Below are 19,189 nucleotides of genomic sequence, written 5' to 3' on the forward strand. Positions count from 1 at the left end.
AATAAGGAATCTTTGCCACTGCAGTGGAATATCCATTTGCTTAGCTAGTAAGGAAGAATGTGAACTATTGAACAAGCATGTTGATCCACAAGTGCATTATTACTTCTGGGTACTACTGTGTGATTTAGAAATGGTGATAGTCTACTGCGAGGAACTGCAGGGAACCCCAGTCCTTAAAGTCATACCCTTGAAATGGTGAGAGGTGTGACACAATGTAACTGAGCATATCAGACAAGATGAAGGAATAGATTCTCTGTCTTAACCATATGTGTAATCTCTGCAGAATATTCTTTTTTATTCATTTTTGATTGCCTTGGTGTATTTATAGGCATGACAGTCTTCCCAGTTCAACACTTACCTTCTTCTTTCTTCCATTGTGTGATTTTGTAGAACAATAAAATCAAGATCAATCAGATGTTTTTTTTTTTAACCAATGAGCTGATAATATTATTTAATTTGTTTTCTCTTTGTATCTTTATGACCTATTACTTTACCAGCTGTTCATTTAGAGTACAAAGTTCCTCATCACCATTTGTAAAATAGGTAATTGACTAGCAAGTGTATGTCTGAGAGTCAAGTGACATTAAAGAACATTCTCCTCTCCGCTGCTATTCTTGAGTAGCTAACGTATGGAAGTTTGTTACTCAGCTAGGTGCATGTTCTGAATTCACCAAGCTACATTCTCCATTATCATTTCAAAATCATTATTATCAACATCTACTACCTTTTTCATATGCTCTTTTTTTCTCTGGAAGGAATCAGAATGTCATATCAATTGTCACCACCTTTCTTAATTCAGTCTCACTCTCTTACCTTCTTTGACAGTCAGTCTTGACTTTTACAGCTCTTTTCTCAGACAATCCACCCACTGGACATCCTCATTTCATCTTGGCTTCTTCCTCTTTCTCCCACATCTTCTTCAACAAATTGTATTCTGCTTTCCTGCATATTTGTTCTTTTTGACATTCTTTCCAACTGACAATACTTTGGCTTCTGTTTTTATGTTGTCATTTCTTTATCTGCCCCACAGTGTACATCCTACCACACATCTCTGGCACTTCATCTCCATCACCTCTAGCTCAACTGCTTTGCCTTCAGTGCCTAGGTTTCTGTGTTATACAGAAGCATTGATCTCACCACTGTCTTGTACACCTTACTTTTGATGCTTCTTTGGCATTTATCTGTCACAAAACAACCCCTGATGCTCTGTTCCATTTGGTTGCAGCCACTCTGAGCCTAGCTTTGATCTCCTTATTCAGACTTGTTTTCCTAAACCACTCCACCCAGGTACTTGAAGCTGTTAACCTGTTCCACTACTTTCCCAATTTCTCTGATTTCTGATTTCCCCATTTACTACCATGGCAATTGTCATGTGCCATCAGTTTTGCATTCCATTCCCTTATTTGCCAAGCTCCTGTTCAGAATCTGACAGTAATCCCACACTGTCTGTATACAACAGCTTTGTTGCTTTGCTTCATCTGACCTGTTTGCTAATGTATCCCAATTCTGGTATGAACTGCAAAGGGCTCAGAGCTGAATGCTGAATTATACCATACCCACTCCCACTGGGAACCCCTATGTGAATCCAAACACTGTTTGTACATATTTCATTGTGTCATTACACATACCTTACTCTAATTCTACTACTGTTTCTGAGACTTCAAACCATCACTAGACAGCCTAAATCAGCTTTCTTGGAGCTTTGTCATATGATTTCTACAAGTTTAGCAATGTCCAGTTGGATTTGTTTTCTCATGTCCAGGTTCTTATTCACTATTTGCATCACTAAAAACATTGGGTCAGTTGTGCTGCATCCTGATCTGAATCTGAATTGACCTTTCCCCCATCTTACTATCTGCTACTTTACATATTCATTTATCTATCACCCTCTCATGTGCATTCATGCAGTGGGACAGGAGCTGCAAACTCTGTACTTCCCACAGTTGTAAATGTCCCTATTTTTCTTTTACACTGACACTCGAATGCTTATTCTCCATTTAGATGGGCTATGTCTTTCTCTCCATGCTGCTATGAGCACCTTCAGGATCCATTTCTTCTCTAACTCACCCAATATCTTCATCATATCTACTGTGCTCTCTTCTGTGCATCCTAATTTCTCTGTTTTAATTTCTTCAGTGCTGTCCGTAATACTTACTCTATCAGCATAGGAAGTTATTAGGCAATACAGCTTCTGAGGGTATTTCTTCACTCAGACCTTGCTGAAAGCACTCTTTCCATCTGTTCTATATCCGTGGACCAATGAACAGATTGGTGCTGGCATCCTTTATCGGAGCCATCTGATGACTGCATTCTTCATCTTTCTGTTTTTACCTTGCAACCTGATTGAATTTATTTCAGGCATCCAATGAGTCACTTTCCAGGAGTCAGTAGGGTGACTGTAATGCTTTCATCTTTACTATTGTTACTACTCTCTTAGCATCTTTGTCAGCCAATCAGCATTGTTAACCAACCAGTTTTCCTTCATAGCCTGGTCCATCTTGCCTATATCCCACTTTTTCCTGTACTCCTGCTTTCATTTGATAACTTCCTGGACTTCTTCATTACACCACCAGCTTTCCTTATGTACCTTTTTCATAACTGGCTTGGTTATGTATCTGTTCAATAGTCTTCTCACATGCTATTTTGACAAAGTGCCAATCTTCTTTGACTCCTATTTCCTTTTCTTCCTGAGGTACTAGATCCCTGAGCATTTCCTTAAATTTTTGTGTTTTGCTCCCATCAGTTTCCCATCTGGAAAGATACAGAGCACTGAAAAATCATAATGGAGTTTCTAGACTTTGTCTACTTTGGCACTAAGTGCCCGGCACTATATTAAAAAGTGAAGTTGCAAATATTTTTGTTTAGAGAACACCAAGGTCTTCCTGTGTGAGTAGGTGGATCACTACCAGTGTGTCCTTGAACATACTTTCTGCTCATAAAGTTTCCTAGAGTTAAAGGTAGGTCTGGGTTTTAAAAAAAGTGGCATTTCACATAAGCTTTGCATGATAACAACTCAGGGTTAGTTGGTGATAGGTTAGCACTAGGCTAATTGCCCTTGTAGGCCATTTTAAGCATAGCCAATTACCCTCTGTGAGAATCAAACCCTGTACCTGGTGTTTGAAAGGCAAACACCTTAACCATTATGCCAACCACCTTTTTAAGTAACTGTGCTTACTGAAATAACAAAGTTGGCAAGGCTAATTGGGATATGGGTGAGCCAAAGTGGAGGCAGAGCTTGCTTATATGGATAATGCAATTATATAAAATTATATGAAAGTGCATCTCTCATAGCCACAAGTTTCTATATAAAACCTCAAATGCTTTTCCTTCTGACACAGAAATGAGAAGTAGGTCTATTCACACTGCTCTGTGCTGTATGGATGCCCAACAGGATGCAATGCATGGTTAGTTATTTTTACTATTTAAACACAGAAATGAGTAAAAGCTTGATGTGAGCATATCAGGCTCATGTGATAACATGCACACACAAATATATATATATATATATATATATATATATATATATATATATATATATATATATAGGTTCATAGGTGTGTACTAGGCTAATGGCCCTGGGGCCTTTACAAGCGTAGCCATAGGATTACCCTGGCATCGTGCCACCTTACCTTAGTTCCCAGTGCCTCTGTCAAGTAGAACCACTGGAGTTATCCCCGGGGTGAATTTTCTATTTCCCATCCACTCATCAAGATTTCTCTTGAAAAGGGTCAGAGAGGTGCTCTGCTTGACATGTATGGGAAGTCTATTCTATAGCATGGGCAGTCTCTGGGGTTATGAACCTGTCCCTCCAGTATGTTCTGTTAATTGTGGTAATGAGGATGAGGTCTCTGGAGTGTGTGGTAGGATGGAATAGAATTTCTTTAGATGTAGCATTTCTAGCAGAGCTGGGTCAGACATGGCTTTGTAAATCAAGCAGAGATTGCCTTTAAGTAGGCAATATGAGACAGAGAATAGTTGGAGTTTTTTGAGTCTGTCCATATAGGACAAGTGTTTAAGGCCTAGGATCCTCTTTGTGAGGTACTTTTGCCACCTCTCCAGTTGTTGCAGTTGTCTAGTGAGGTGCATGCCAAATGGGGCATTGTACTCAAAGATTGGCCTAATGAGGGAAGAGTAGAAGGAGACAATGACCACTTTCTTCCAGGATGCAAAACCCTTAGTAATGAGATGCGCCACATAGAAGGACTTTCTGACCACAGTGGCAATGTGGTGATTTTATTTTATTTTATTTTACATTTGTTAACCGGGCTAGTCCAACTGGATAAATGTCCATTTTCAGTGGAGGCCCGAGGAGAAAAGCTCCACTACAATCTATTAAAACAAGTAAAAAAAATTCACATGGTGAAGGAATACAAAGTTATACGATACTATAGAAACATAAGTTAAACCTACAGCAAGTTCTATATGCAATAGAGTTCAGTGTGAGGCTAAGCAGGGGACAATACTAGAAATTCAAATACAGTGCTAGGAAAGTCAATTATAACAATGAATGAAGTTGACAAAAAGATATAGATATGATTCCATTTAAAAAAGAGTCACAGGGACATTTCTGAAGAGGAAACTTCTAGTGAGCAGGAATTAAGTGTAAGAAGTAGGCAGATGGCTGGAAGGGAAAAGAATGGTTAGTCAGGGTTGTTACAGGAGCATAGCCAGTGTTTGGAAAGGAAATGTTTTAGTTTAGCTTTAAATAATGGGAGTGAAGTAGTGGTAGTGAGGTCTTGTGGTAGTTGGTTCCATATTTTGCCGACTGAGTTGGAGAATGTGGAGTCACCTGCTGAGTTATTTGATCGGGAAGTTTGAATCAGTATCTTGTTAGAATTTTCTGATTTTTGTAGGGTTGTATTAGAGAGGAGAGCATAGGAGTGTTGTCAGGGTTATAAAGGGCTTTATGGGCAATAGTAAGTTGGTAAGATTGTATTAGATAGGGTAGTTCTAGCCAGCCTAGTTGTTTAAGATTAAGACAATGATGAGTCCTATAAGGTGAATCAGTAGCAAATCTAGCAATGTTGTTGTATGATGAAGTTAGTTTGTTGAGGTTATACTTAGAAAGGTTAGTGTAAATGGGAGAAGCATAAAGTAGGGTAGAGATTAAGTGGGATCTAGCTATGGTAGTTTTAGCTTTGGGAGTTAGGAAAGATTTGATTCTATAGAGAGAACCAAGTTTTCTGTTGGTAGCTTTTATTGTTGAGTTAATATGAGTGTCAAATTTTAGTTGATTGTCAATAGTAATACCCAAGAGTTTAGTGGTATGGTCTGGAGAGATGAGGGTACCATCATTGGATGTAAGTGTGAAGTTAATAGAAGGGGACTTGTGTGTGGGTGAAAAGAGCAGAAGTTTGGTTTTCTTAGGGGTGAGGAGGAGACAGTGATTAGAGAACCATTGCTCTATAGTAGTGAAGGTATTTTGTGTGAGATTGTGCAGCTTAGTTTGTGTTGAGGCTGAGCAAATTATGGTTGTGTCATCTGCATATTGAATACAAGTTGATTGAGGAGTGGCTAGATAAAGGTCATTAATAAAAATGGAGAATAGTAGAGGACCTAAGACAGATCCCTGAGGGACTCCTATTGAAGTTGGGAGGAGATCGGAGAGTTGATTATCCCAGAGTACTGCCTGTTTACGGTTGTCGAGATAGGATATGAACCAGCTTAAGGCATGACTGTCTAGAGAGAGGGATTTTAAATGATGGAGGAGAAGTTCATGGTTGACCATATCAAAGGCTTTAGATAGGTCTACGAAAAATGAAGAAGAAGAAGTGTTATTGTTGCGGTTTGTATTAATAGAGTCAATAAAGGATAGTAAGGCAGTGGTAGTACTATGGAATGGTCGAAACCCATGTTGACAATTAGCTAGGAGGTTGTGGCTTAGAAGGTGATTAAGTAACTGTTTATGGATGCATTTCTCCATTATTTTTGCGAGAGGAGATAGTAGTGCTATGGGGCGGAAGTTGGAATACTCAGTAGAGTCACCTCCTTTGAATAGAGGGATAATATGAGAGATTTTCCAATGATCAAAAGAGAGGTTGCTGTCAACCTGTGTTCCCAGATATCTTATAGTGCTTTTTGCATTCAGTGGACTACCATCAATGTGATAATTCATGGGAACTGGATTTTTCCCAAAGGGTATAACGACATATTTTTTGGGACTGAACTTAAGGCCATGGTTCTAACACCAGTCGTTGGTCTCAGTGAGGCCATTCTGTAGGATGTCAGCATCACTTGAGGAGTTAATAATAGCTCCCAACTTGCAATCGTCTGTGAACTTTGTCAGCCAGAGTCCCTTCGTGTTGGCCTGGACTTCAGAGAAGTAGATACCAAACAGGAGACAACCCAGGACTGAACCCTGTGGGACTCCACTTGTGACTAGCCAGCAGTCTGAATTGGAGTCAGCTACTTTCACACTGTGGGTTCTTTCTGTGAGCCAGTTTGCAACCCACCGAGTGATATAGGGGTTGATGCCTAGCTTAGTGAGTTTTTCTATGATTCCTGAGTGGAGAATGGTATCAAAGGCCTTGGCCAGATCAAGGTAGGCTGTATGAACCACCTTGCCTTCATCCACAGCTCTGGTGACTGACTCAAAGAAGTCAACCAAGTTTAGCAGGCATGATCTACCCTTCACAAACCAAACTGTGTGGGATCCAGAGTTTGGAGATTCCCTATATCCTTGTTTATTAGGTCCATGATGATGCATTCCATAGCTTTGATTATCAGACTCCTCAGGCTAATGGGGTGATAGTTCTCAGGGTCTGTAGTTGTTCCTCCTTTGTGGAGAAGGGTGGGATACAGAGTTTGGAGACTCCCTATATCCTTGTTTATTAGGTCCATGATGATGCATTTCATAGCTTTGATTATCAGACTCCTCAGGCTAATGGTGTGATAGTTCCCAGGGTCTGTAGTTGTTCCTCCTTTGTGGAGAGGGGTGACTGTGGCAGTGCTTCATCTGGTAGGGACAAAGCCTGAGGTGAGGCTGTGATTGAACAGGGTGCACAGGTGAAGTGCCAGTTCACTCTGTAGTTCATGTAGAACACAGCCAGGGATATTGTCAGGTCCCATAGAAGCTGTATGCTTGGCCTTGGACAGTGCTGTTTATCCTGTGCAGCAGTAATACTGGGTGCCTGGCAATCTACTGCTATTGTGACTGGTCCTTTGGGGGAGAGGGGTAAAGATGGCACTGAATCTGTCAGCCAGTATATTGGTAATATCTGTTGGCTCAGTATAGGAGGTACCATTGTGCAGTAGCTCAGAGCAAATCTGAGTATTGCCGTGGAGATTCTTTACATAACTATAGAAGGCCTTATGGTTGTCTTTACTGTCTGCTGCAATTCTGTTTTCATAGATAACTTTAGAGGATTGATGAGGGACATATTTTTATTGAGGCTGATAATGGAGTTTTCCAGTCTTGGGACTTCACCTTATTCCGCATCAGTTTCCTCCTTCTGTTGTAGAGTTTGCTTATGGCAGGGGTCCACCATATTGGCTTCCTTTTTTGGAGGAGAGCGTCTTGGATCTATTGGGTATGGCAAGATCCATGCATTTGTGTACATGTTCGTACAGTGCCTTGGTGTATGATTCTGCAGTCATGTAACTATTCCCCATTTGCATGGGTGCTGTGAAGTTAGCCACCTCTGTTTTTAGGAGCACAAAGATAGCTTTGGAGAAGTTTTTCATGGTGGTTACTTTTGCGGGGGATGGGGTGGGAGGAATGTGGATTTCCAAGGTGACTAGTTTGTGGTCGGATTTAACCAGGGAGGAGCTGACTATTGGTTTAGAGCAATGGTCTCCCATGTTAGTAATGACCAGGTCAAGGACGTTGCTACCTCTAGTGGGGGTAAGAACGAGCTGGTCCAGGGCATTGGAATTAATGAACTCCAGGAAATGTTGGGCAAGTCTATTGTTGCATGAGTAGTTTTTCCAGTTAATGGAGGGGTAGTTGAAGTCGCCTAGTATGAGAGTGTTAGGTTGGACCCTAATATTCTCCAGGGTGCTTAGGAATGTGGAGTGTGAGTCTTTCTATCTGTCTCTCTGTGAGAGAGAGAGAGAGAGAGAGAGATGGATAGATAGAGGGAGAAAGAGGTTCATAGGTGAGTACTAGGCTTTCCCTTTTTGTGCTTGAAATAACCTCATTTGGATATTGATTGACCCTACCCATCTCATGGACAATAATTATATAGTACCCCTAATAATGAGAATAACTGGAATCATACCATCATTTGAGGAGACCCATGCATGGGATAAAGCATTTAGAAGCTGCCTTTGTCCATGAATAGTGCAGGGGGCTGTCCTAGGGTAAATCTTCAGTTTTCCATCCATAGATCTAAGTTATGCTTGAAAATGTACAGAGATGGACTTTGGAGGTGCCTTGTGCAAAATATACCTGCCCCCTCCAAACTGTTCTTCTGATATTTTAGAAGAGGTTTAGATCCCCAGAGAGAGTATTTCTGATGCCATTTGATTTGCAAATTACTATCCATCAGTAATGGGTGTTAGGACTTTGGGTTATTCCCTGTAGGACATGTTGTTTAGGCTTTGTATTCTTTCAGTAAGATACCTCTGTGGGCATTCTATTTGCTGCATGTGTCTGGACAGATACATGCCAGGGAGGCATTATATTTAATGATTGACCTAATGAAGGCTGAGTAAAGGGGGGGTGGGGCAATGACATCCTAGATCTAGACTCAATTCTTTTTGTTTATAAGCTGTGCAGTATAGATGGACATTCTTACAACAATAGACACATGTTGGTCAAAAGTTAGGTCACTCTCCACATACGTTTCCAAATCCCAGGCAACTTAGTCAGCTCTCATGGGAGTATTGTCAATGTGGTAGTTCTCTGGAGTAAAGGACTTTCCAAAGATACAATAATGCATTTTTTTTGGCATTTAGTTTCAGGCCATGATTTTGGCACTAGTTATTTGAGACAAACCTTACTGCAGGATGGCTAAGTCTTTTGGGATTCAATGACTGTTCCTAGCTCACAGTCATCTACAAACTTCAACCAATGCCCTTTGGTAGATGATTTTTATTTTAGAAACGTAGATGCCAAACTGGATAGGTCCCAGCACAGAACTCTGTTAACAAGGTATAACAGTTTTGTAAACTGGTATAGATGTAGCAAGAATAGGATGAAAAGTCAGATTCCCAAGACACAAGTGTCAGGGAGCACTCTTGGCCTCTGCAAGCAGTATGAGGAATGATTTAGGCAGCCACATAAATGTGGGGCTCCTATTTTGGATACCAAGTATTGCTCTATATATTTGGAAAAGAAAGCCACTAAACAGAATATATCATAAAACAAAATGATGACAAATATTCATTTAAAATGTGGTGCATCTGCATGCACAAAATGAAAATAATAGATACTCTGTGATATACATGATATATGCCACCTTAGTCCTGTGGTTGTACTGGAAATGGTTCAGAGAAGACAGAGTATTATCAAGTAGGAATGAGGGGTTATCATATTACAGCCTTCATGGTGCCTCAAGGATTTCTTTTGGCATACATATACACCTACTACTTTTGCACGTGCTAGAATCAGTTGTAGAACAGAACACTTTAAGGTACTTTAGCAAAGATTATTCTGATTTTTCTATTCTTTTCCCTTTGGTTGTGTTAAATGTTTGATGATGAAACCCCTGACTCTGTCAGATCAATGCAGATGATGCCATTAGTATACCGTTACCTCAATAACCACTGCGGTTAAAGACCTTAGTTTTGAATATTTTCCCATTTTTTGAGCAAGATATGCAGAGTTCTTGATCATTACTTGTGCCACGAATAAGCAATAAGCCTGCTAATGTGTGTGTGAGTGTATGTATGTATGTATGTATGTATGTATGTATGGGGGGTCTGTGTCTGTCCTTTTTGTATTACTGACACAAGGTTTTCTGTGCACTTCTAACATGAGACCCCTTTACATTTTCATATATACATCACTGATCTACTTCTTTGCAAGGTGATTCCCTAGTCTGTGCAGCTGCTACTACATTTTGAAGGATTTGACACAAGAAATATATCTTACTTCACTGCCTTTAGTCGACAACAGGAGTTGCCTCATTCTCTTCTTCTGAAGTGTCAGTTTCTTGTGGTTCACTTCCATAAAGTTTCTTAGCATCCTCCTTAGCTTCAACTGGAGCTGCAGTTTACAGGGACTCATCTGTGCCAGAATATCACATGAATTGTAAGATGATACAAGTGGGGGAATAGACCTGTGTTCCCTTACTCTTACTCTTCCAAATTTGTGGTCCAGTTGCTCATTTAAACATGTTCTGGGCTAGCACAGACATTCTGCTGAAGATTCCCTTCACTTAGTGGCCAGGAACGCTTCTGCAAGTGCATCAAATAGTGAGCAGTTTGGTATTTTACAGGGTTTTTATCTGTATCCAAAGCTGAGCTGCACATACGTGTTTACAAGCAGAGTGCATGGCCGTGTACGTACGATGTTCTGGGCAGATTGAACTGACAATTTCAACCCTGTGAATGAAAGTTGATGCAACATCGCATTAACACCTTTCTGTGTGTGCTTGAATGGCTGTGAAAGAATATGTTTGTAGTATGCAATTTTGGTTTCCTTACTTCTATGTGTAGAAACCTTACTTGAGCAGATATATTCCTTCGACAGTTGTGGATGCAATGTCACGTTAACACATCAGTGTAAATGACATTTGCTGCTATGCTTTCCATACTTTGTCTCATTTCATCTGATTTCCTGGGACTGTCTGACACTTCTGTGACACACCAGAGTTCCTCAAAGAGGCTGACACCATTCTGCAGCTGCAGAATGGCTAGAAAGTCAGCCACTTCTGCAGTTCCTATTCTGGTTGTGATAATACATAAGTACCACAAGGGCTTAACATTTTACTACAAATATCTTTTTCAAGACTCATCTGTGTGCCAGCCTTTGTGAACGCCACTGGCAACATCTCAGCAAATACTTCCTTGCTTTTGACACTAGTCATCAAAATCCATTATAAAAGTTCCTATCTCATTCTTGTCTTAATATCCAATCATGAAATATACCAGTCATGGTCTTTTTTTATTTATATTTGGAAAGGAATGTGTAACACTGATCCCCATGGTCCATTTTCAGACTCAGCATAGGAGCTCTATGTGGTTAAGTGGTATCTATTAGAAATGTTGGGACCTCCTACAGGGAATCCCGAAATAGGGAGACTGAATGGTCAAAGGAGCTAGATTAAGTATACGAACTTTGAGATGCCATTTCTCAGAACATTTCCTTTTCTCTTAGTTGTGGTGATCTGTTTAAAGGGGAAGAGCAGTTTTTGAAATTCGCTCTTCTGTGTTCTTGGTCTTTTTTTCAGCTTGTCAGCACTCCACATTTCGCCTGTCAACATTTCAATAGGGAGCCAGTTAAGTGACTTTCTCGGGCTCCCACAGACAAACAGGAGATGAGGAAATTGCATTCTGGACCTCAGGAAACAGCTCATAGCCTTAATTCTTTTATCCAATTACCTGCATTAAAATCATAGTTTCTCCTCTAAACTACATCTGAATATCAAATTTATGACATATTGCATTAGTGTCTATTTCCTGTTCATGTGGCTAATTGTAACTATTTCAATTCTCATGTCAGCTTGTTCTGTACTCCATTCATTGCTGCTACTAACAGTTCCCACTATTGAATAAAATAAATGATTGTAAGTCTCAGAATTATAGACAGAATATTATCTTTCAATTCATAAGCAATGTTGTTATATAATGTACTTTTATGTAAATGAGATTGTTTTCTATGCTAAATATACTACTCCATTTGAATATTCACAGATAACAAAACAGACGTGAGACAAGTTAATAAGGTGTTCTTCAGTTATCTTTGTTTTCTATAGATTACTTGCAGTACATTAGACCTAGTGCAGATGCTAGTGCTAAATAAAACTTTCTCTAGATGTATTTTCCAACTTTTCACTAAAGACACTACCTAATTTTATAAAGCACAGAATTGAAATTGCAACCTCTAATACGGCCCATTCTTCTTATGTCACAGAGCTTGGTTTAGATGACAGCATTTTGCAAAATGTTATCTTCTTACGTGTATCATTACAAATAGGAATCCATTAATCATTAGCACTCTATTGCAGGAAAAGGTCAAAAGGAACTGCCATACCCCTGATACTTACCCTCATGAGTGTGTCCCCAGCCTGCTACCTCACAATTGATGTTAGCAGGTGGATTGGTATAGGGTTCAGGCAGACAGATAGGCTGGATAAAGTTGGATACTGGTGCACAGCTGCCATCTTTTTTCCTCAGTTGTATAAGAGCTTTAGGTAAAAAAAAATAGGATAAACATTGTTTTGTGAGAGGCAAAGCATAGCTATAATTTAGCCATATATTAAAAGTCAAAATTACCATCAAAACTGTAATATGCAGCGTCATTGTGAAACTGAAGTCTTAAAACTACTCATGGCGAAGCTATTACAAAACATGCCAACCTAGCAGACTGTACCACCAATAATAAACACCAGGATATGACAAAAGTAGAAACATGATAAAATAGTTTTTTTTTAATTAATACAATTTTCTTATTAAAGATCACATTTTTCTTCTGCATGACATGGGCTCTAAGCTATTCATAATTATTGAACAGTTGTGACACCTTTTTGTGGTGCTAGACTGCCTTTAATTTGTCTGCCCACCACATAGTAATACCAAAATGAGTATAATGTTGAAACCTACAGACATTTGGTAGCATGATTCTTGATGAAGAAACATTTTGTAAACACAAACACCTTGGAGCAGATAGTCAATACACCAACCAAGGGTGCAACAATACTGGATCTGGTCTTCACTAATATGGAAGACTGCTGCACATCCCCTTCTGTAAGGCCTTTCCTGGAAAGGTCAGACCACAAAATGGTTTCCTTTGAAGTAAAAATAAAACCTGGACCCCAGCTAAACCTGGAATATTCAGGAACTATTCTAAGGCTAACCACCTGCTATTAAGTGAGAACCTGGCAAAATTTCAAGCCCCCATAAACCCTGAGAACACTTCTGTCTATGCATGTGAATGTTATTCACAGAAACCCTGTACAAGCATGTTAATAGCTGCATAGAGGTAACTGTACCCACCAGGAAGAAGTACAGAACTAACTCAAAAAAAAGAAAACAAGCCATCCTGGTGGAATCACATAATCAGTCAGCTGAATAACAGGAGGAAGAAAATCTTGGCAAAAATTAGGAGTTGCAACACCCAGTAGGATAAAAGCACTTTCATCAAACTAAACAAACAACTCAGTGGACAAACAAAGTCTACCAAAGCCAAAATTGAGATACGTTTGGCCTCCCAGGCCAAGGACAATGACAAAGCATTCTTTAGCTATGTCTGCAACCTCAAAGGCAATACACAATTGTGTGCAGAGCTCATTGTAAATGGAGCCACCTATACTGAGCCAGAAGATATAGCTAACCTCCTGGCTGATAAATTCAACTCCAACTTTACCCCTTTCACCCCCTCAACTTTCCATCAGGAAATATCATCAAATATAACTTCCCCTACTATCACTAGGGAACAGATCCTTAATGCTTCTCTAAGACTAAGAACACTGCATCAATGGGCCCAGGCAATATCACAGGATGCCTTCTAAATAGCATGAAACATGACCTATCAGGGCCTCTGGAATTAGTATTTAACTGTAGCCTCCAAACAGGCTTTGTGCCTTATGAATGGAGAAAGGCAACAATCATTCCTCTGCATAAAGGTGGGCCATCTACAGACCCTGAAAATGTCAGATCCATAAGTCTCACCAGTCTTATATGTAAAACCATGGAAAAATTATCATGGAGATGATCAATAGAGATATAGTAAACCTTCAGACACTTGAGCCAACACAGTTTGGTTTTGTCAAGGACAGATCATGCCTACTCAACCTGGTGGATTACTTTGAGAAGGTCATCAAAGCAATGAATAAGGGCAAAGTCGTTCACACTGCCTACCTTGACCTGGTCAAGGCCTTTGACACAATACCTCCCTCGGGTATTATTGACAAACTCAAGTGATTAGATACAAACCCATATGTCACCTGGTGGATAGCCAAATGACTCACACACAAGACCCTGGATGTTAGCATTGGAAAGTCCATCTCTACAATGAGGCCAGTTACAAGTGGAATCCTCAGGAATCAGTCCTTGGACCGATCCTTTTTGGCATTTACTTCTCAGAAGTCAAGTCCAATGTCAGTGGTGTCTTTCTGACTAAATTTGCAGATGATTGTCTGTGATATAAATAGGACCTGCTGGATAGATAGGTATGTATCCCAGACACTATCCCATCTATGGAAAAAGCTCCCCATTCATGTGAAGCAGAGTTTCTCTGTAACCCAATTCAAGTGCAACTTGGACAATTGGATGGGAAACTGGAAATACATCACTGGTTTAACACCTATGTCTCTAATGGACAGAGATAACTTGTAAATGGTTCATCTCCCAGGCCCATGCTTACACTTATCAAGGGTATCAGAACTTGTCAGAGATGTGGGATGCATGGTTAGGCTTAAAAAGGCCCTTGTGGTTGTTAGCCTAGTAAACACCTATGAACCTATTTGCCATGCTACCATTAAATAAAAGTATTTTGAATTATCAGTTATATAAATCAATGTGCATCAATAGAAATGCCCAACATCAGAGAAATGGTGACATTCTATTATTTGCAAAATTAAATGTCCAATTTTTCAGTGAGGCTATTTGACTGTGTATGTGTTGATTTAGATTATTCTTTTTCCTGTGCATTTTCTTAAAACTGATCTTATGAAAATATTAAATTGCAAAGATAAAAAAGAGCAAACACATTGGGTTGTTGAGTTTTATATGATGTTATAGACAGCTGTTATAAGAAGTGTTGAATAAACTGTTCAGCACTGCTCTAAGTATGTCTGTCACAAGCATATCCCATACAGAATGTATGCAAAATTATGTTTTCTATACCTTCTCTTCTTGAAATGTATGTAATTTATTTTACTAAACAGCAAACTAAACAATGAGTGAGAAGGTCACTGAAAAACCAATCAGTAAAAATAAAATGAAAACACCAGGAAGGCTAGAACTTCCACTGAGTAACCTCCCAAACTTCTTGTATCAGAGGCACATGGGATATATGCAAATGATCCTTATAAACATCAGGTGTTTCAGTTAATTGGCAATTCTGAATGCCCATGACTTGTTTCATCGTTTTAATGGGCAATTTGAGGCCAATAAAGCCAAACCACATTAGCTGTGGACATGCATATTTTGGTCTTGTTATGACCTCATCAGCACAGCACAAACAGAGTGCTTTACTAAGCATTAGAAACACAGAACTGTTATACCTAGCTGATGTCCATTATCATTAGAGTCACTGCAAAAATATCCCAAACAACAAACTAAAACAATGAGTGAGAAGATCACTGAAAAAACAGCCAGTAAAAACAAAATGAAAACTCCAGCAAAAGCAAGTCATGATCATTCAGAATCGCCAATTAGCTGAAACACGTGATGTTAATAAGGAGCATTTGCATATATCCCATGTGCCTCTGATACAAGAGGTTTGGGAGGTCACTTAGTGGAAGTTCTAGCTTTGCTGGAGTTTTCATTTTGTTTTTGCTGATTGTTTTTTCAGTGACCTTCTCAATCATTGTTTTAGTTTGTTGTTTGGGATATTTTTGCAGTGACCCTAATGATAATGGACATCAGCTGGGTATAACAGTTCTGTGTTTCTAATGCTTAGTCAAATATTCTGCTTGTGCTGTGATGATAACATAATAAGGCTGAAATATGCATGTGCATAGCTAGTGCGGTTTGGCTTTATTGGCCTGAAATTGTCCTTTAAAATGCTGAAACAAGTCTTGGGTATTCAGAATGGCCAATTACCTGAAACACCTGATGTTTATAATGATCATGTGTATATATTCCATGTGCCTCTGATGCAAGAGATTTGAGAGGTCATTCAGTGGTATTTCTAGCTTTGCAGGAGTGTTCATTTTGTGTTTACTCATTTATATTACTTGAACATTTTTACTTAGCATAATAGTAACAACAAACAGTATAAATAATAATTTTTGTCACTGCTCAATATTTGGCATATATTTTGTAGGATTAGAAAAAAAGAAAAATGGATAGCTCTTCTATCTAAAATGGAATTCACAGGATATGCCAGTCTCTATTGCTATTTAGCAGTTACACAAATAATTTATCCTCATTTAACTAAATCGTTTGCTGACTCGGTAAGTGAAATGTTCAGCTGTTGACTACTGTCACTCATAAAAAATGTTAAAGTTTAATGGATCTACTTTCATTAGATGAAAGTACAATCCACCAAATTCTCCTTACCCAAGCCGAATCCACCAAAGTTCCACTTCAACAAATGAACAAACTGCTGAATTCCTTTCCCAGGGAAAAGAACCACTTGATCACCGTGGTGAACTGTGCCCTCCCTTCTGTGTAGTGCAATCTCAGAGATGGTATATTTAAGTAGGGAGGTGGGGAGCTTACTTTTCCACCATTTTGTTTGGTTTCCATGGTGGTCAAGTCATTCCCTTCCCTGCAAAAGGAATTCAGCAGTCCATTCATTTGTTGAAGTGGAGCTTTGTTGGATACAGCTCAGGTAAGTAGAATTTGATGGCTCATCTAATGAAAGTAGATCCAGTTTAACATATATTAACAGTTTAGATTATTGCTTAAAGATGAGCAAAACATACAAAAGTTCCAAGTAGACTCAAGGAGAAACTTTTAAACTCTACAGACATAATAAACAGAATTCAGGAATGAACTTCAAAGTTAGGAGCCACGAGGAAAAAAAATATTAAAAGGAGCAACTACATTTATATCATTACTGTTTTCCTATTTATAGTAAAGCACAATGGCAGCTATAGGAATGATCAAGGGGCTTTTTATGTTTTCAGTCTTTATGATAATGACACAATAATCCATAAATTGATAAAAATCATTTTCGTCTTTTAATCCATAAAGGTAATTGTGAAAAATAATTGTAGTCTTTTCAATGGGAAAGGAAGGTTGCAATACAAAACACATCATCTGGACCACAAGCAGACAGCACTCTGTTGCTTATCCTACTTTATCAAAATGGGCAGATACATTTCTTATATTTATGTAACCCCTCCTACACAAAAACATACTACCATTCTTGTATAGCTAAATCACAAAGGAAAGAAACATCAACAGGGATCGGCTACACAGACTGTTATGTACACCAAAAGATGCTTGATAAAATGCATAAACTAAAGGTTAATGATGATCTGTTTCTTTCCTTCCCACATTCATATACAGAACATCACCATACCAGAAAGTAAACATTACATATATGTTACAATGCTTGATATTCAAGCACCAGTTTCTTCTTTCTTTTCATATAAAGAAATCTGTGCTCTTGCTAGAAGAATTTCCTGGGGTTTAAGACATCCCTAGAGGGCTGATACTAATACAAGGCACTCACATGACCTACATTGTTAGTAACAACTTCAGCTTTATGAAACAATCATAATTAAGTTTAAATGAAATCCTCTTATATCAGCTAATATTTTCTTAATACTTTACGAAAATATGATTCACTACTATCACTATCGCCTGGCAGTAATCACAATCTTAATATCAACAAACAAAAAAAACATTCTTTCCCTGACTTACTAAAAAACTTGCTGTAGAGGAATTCTGTACTTATTTTAGAAATATTCTGAACATTTTCACAAATGTACAGTACAGTGGTACAGACCTCAGCCAGTTTCAAACTGTGTTTCAACTCACCATGCTAAGAGCACAAAAGGCACCTTTCCTTAAAAAATAAACTACATTATGTGTATGTTGCTAATTCTTTAAATCAAAAAATTTTGCAACAAGGAGATTCTCAGCTAACATAAACATAACTCATCCTTTGTATCAAAGTGTCACAGAGGAATCAGTCCCTCGCTCCACCCTATTACCCCACCAGCCAATTAATTAAAAATCACTAGCCATCAACCACTTTTAACCCAATATGAAAATAGCAGCATGAGTAAAAATGATAGCATGGTTTTTCAGCCAGACACTGTATCTGGCACTGTTCATTGATATGTTACTTAACTCATAAGCAACACATGAAATACTAATGAAATGATGATATGCAACAATTTCTTTGTTTCTCAAAAACTTTTGATTTAAAAGCATATACTCTCTTATGTGATAGATTGCACAGTAGTAGATTTCAAGAACATCATATTATTTGATTTCCCACTTGCCTTTCTAAAAGAAAATAATGAATCAGACAGGGATTCATGTTACTAGTATTGAAGCCCCTTTCAGTGTATACATTGCTCATTAAAACGTTTTTAATATTTGTTAATGGCATGGGATCTTAGTCATTAGCTGCTAGCCTGAAGCAATTTTTAGATGATGTTGCTCCCATTTTATTGCATTACATAAGATTCCTGTTGTATGTTCAAACTCAGTTACAGACATCATTTAATGTCCTGCATTACATGTAACAGTGCTTCAAAATCCCAACAAATTTAAAAAGATAACTACTCCCAAATCAAACTCAGTTCATAAATTATTTTCATTTAAAAATCCCCTCATTAAACTGAATACAGTAATTCATTTAGATGAATGCAATAATAATATGGGAACAATTATATTCTGAAAAGAGATGCATAAAGCCACACATGGAACTCCAAAATAGCTGAACATTTAAACTGTTTAATTGGCTGTGGGGATCCATGGTTAATTATAATTAGCTACAGATCATTAGGGCAAAGTCTTGCTTGCACAACACTGTTTTGAATATTGTAACAAGCATTACATATGTATGTGTCATCTTGGACTAAGATGCAAATTTTGACTGGCATGTAGAAAAGTTAATTAACCAAAGTAGTACATTTCTAGTTTGCTACACTGAGGAAATTGTTTCCTCAGTTAGGAAGCAAAAATGACCCTACCAATAGTAATACTTCTGTCTAAACTATGACATATTCTTATCTTCTCATTAATATTGCAATCTCCACCATCTGCAAACTTGTGTCCTTCTGTAATAAAATAGCTTGAATTGCTTCACGTATGCCTAACATGGTTCTAAGGCTCACTGGCAAATAGAATTGCAATGAGGTACAACACTGCAAAAGAAAATCCAGGATGACATTTTTTGCCAAGGACTAAAGCTTCTCCCAACATCCTCCACATGAGGAGCTTTCATGTACAC

General features: G+C 38.5%; 1 protein-coding gene across 2 annotated transcripts in view; it reads right to left on the reverse strand.

The window, feature by feature from the left end:
• The window catches only part of F12 (coagulation factor XII), a 921,608-nt gene that overhangs the window by 107,212 nt on the left and 795,207 nt on the right, over positions 1 to 19,189 (reverse strand). For both annotated transcript variants that reach the window (XM_044069447.1, XM_044069448.1), the window contains one exon: positions 12,153 to 12,293. In XM_044069447.1, the coding sequence (XP_043925382.1) occupies positions 12,153 to 12,293 (141 nt within the window). The remainder of the gene's footprint in view (positions 1 to 12,152; positions 12,294 to 19,189) is intronic.

The sequence above is a fragment of the Protopterus annectens genome, chromosome 4.part0, assembly GCF_019279795.1.
Source record: "Protopterus annectens isolate FY-2018-M chromosome 4.part0, PAN1.0, whole genome shotgun sequence".
Classification (NCBI taxonomy): Eukaryota; Metazoa; Chordata; order Ceratodontiformes; family Protopteridae; genus Protopterus; species Protopterus annectens.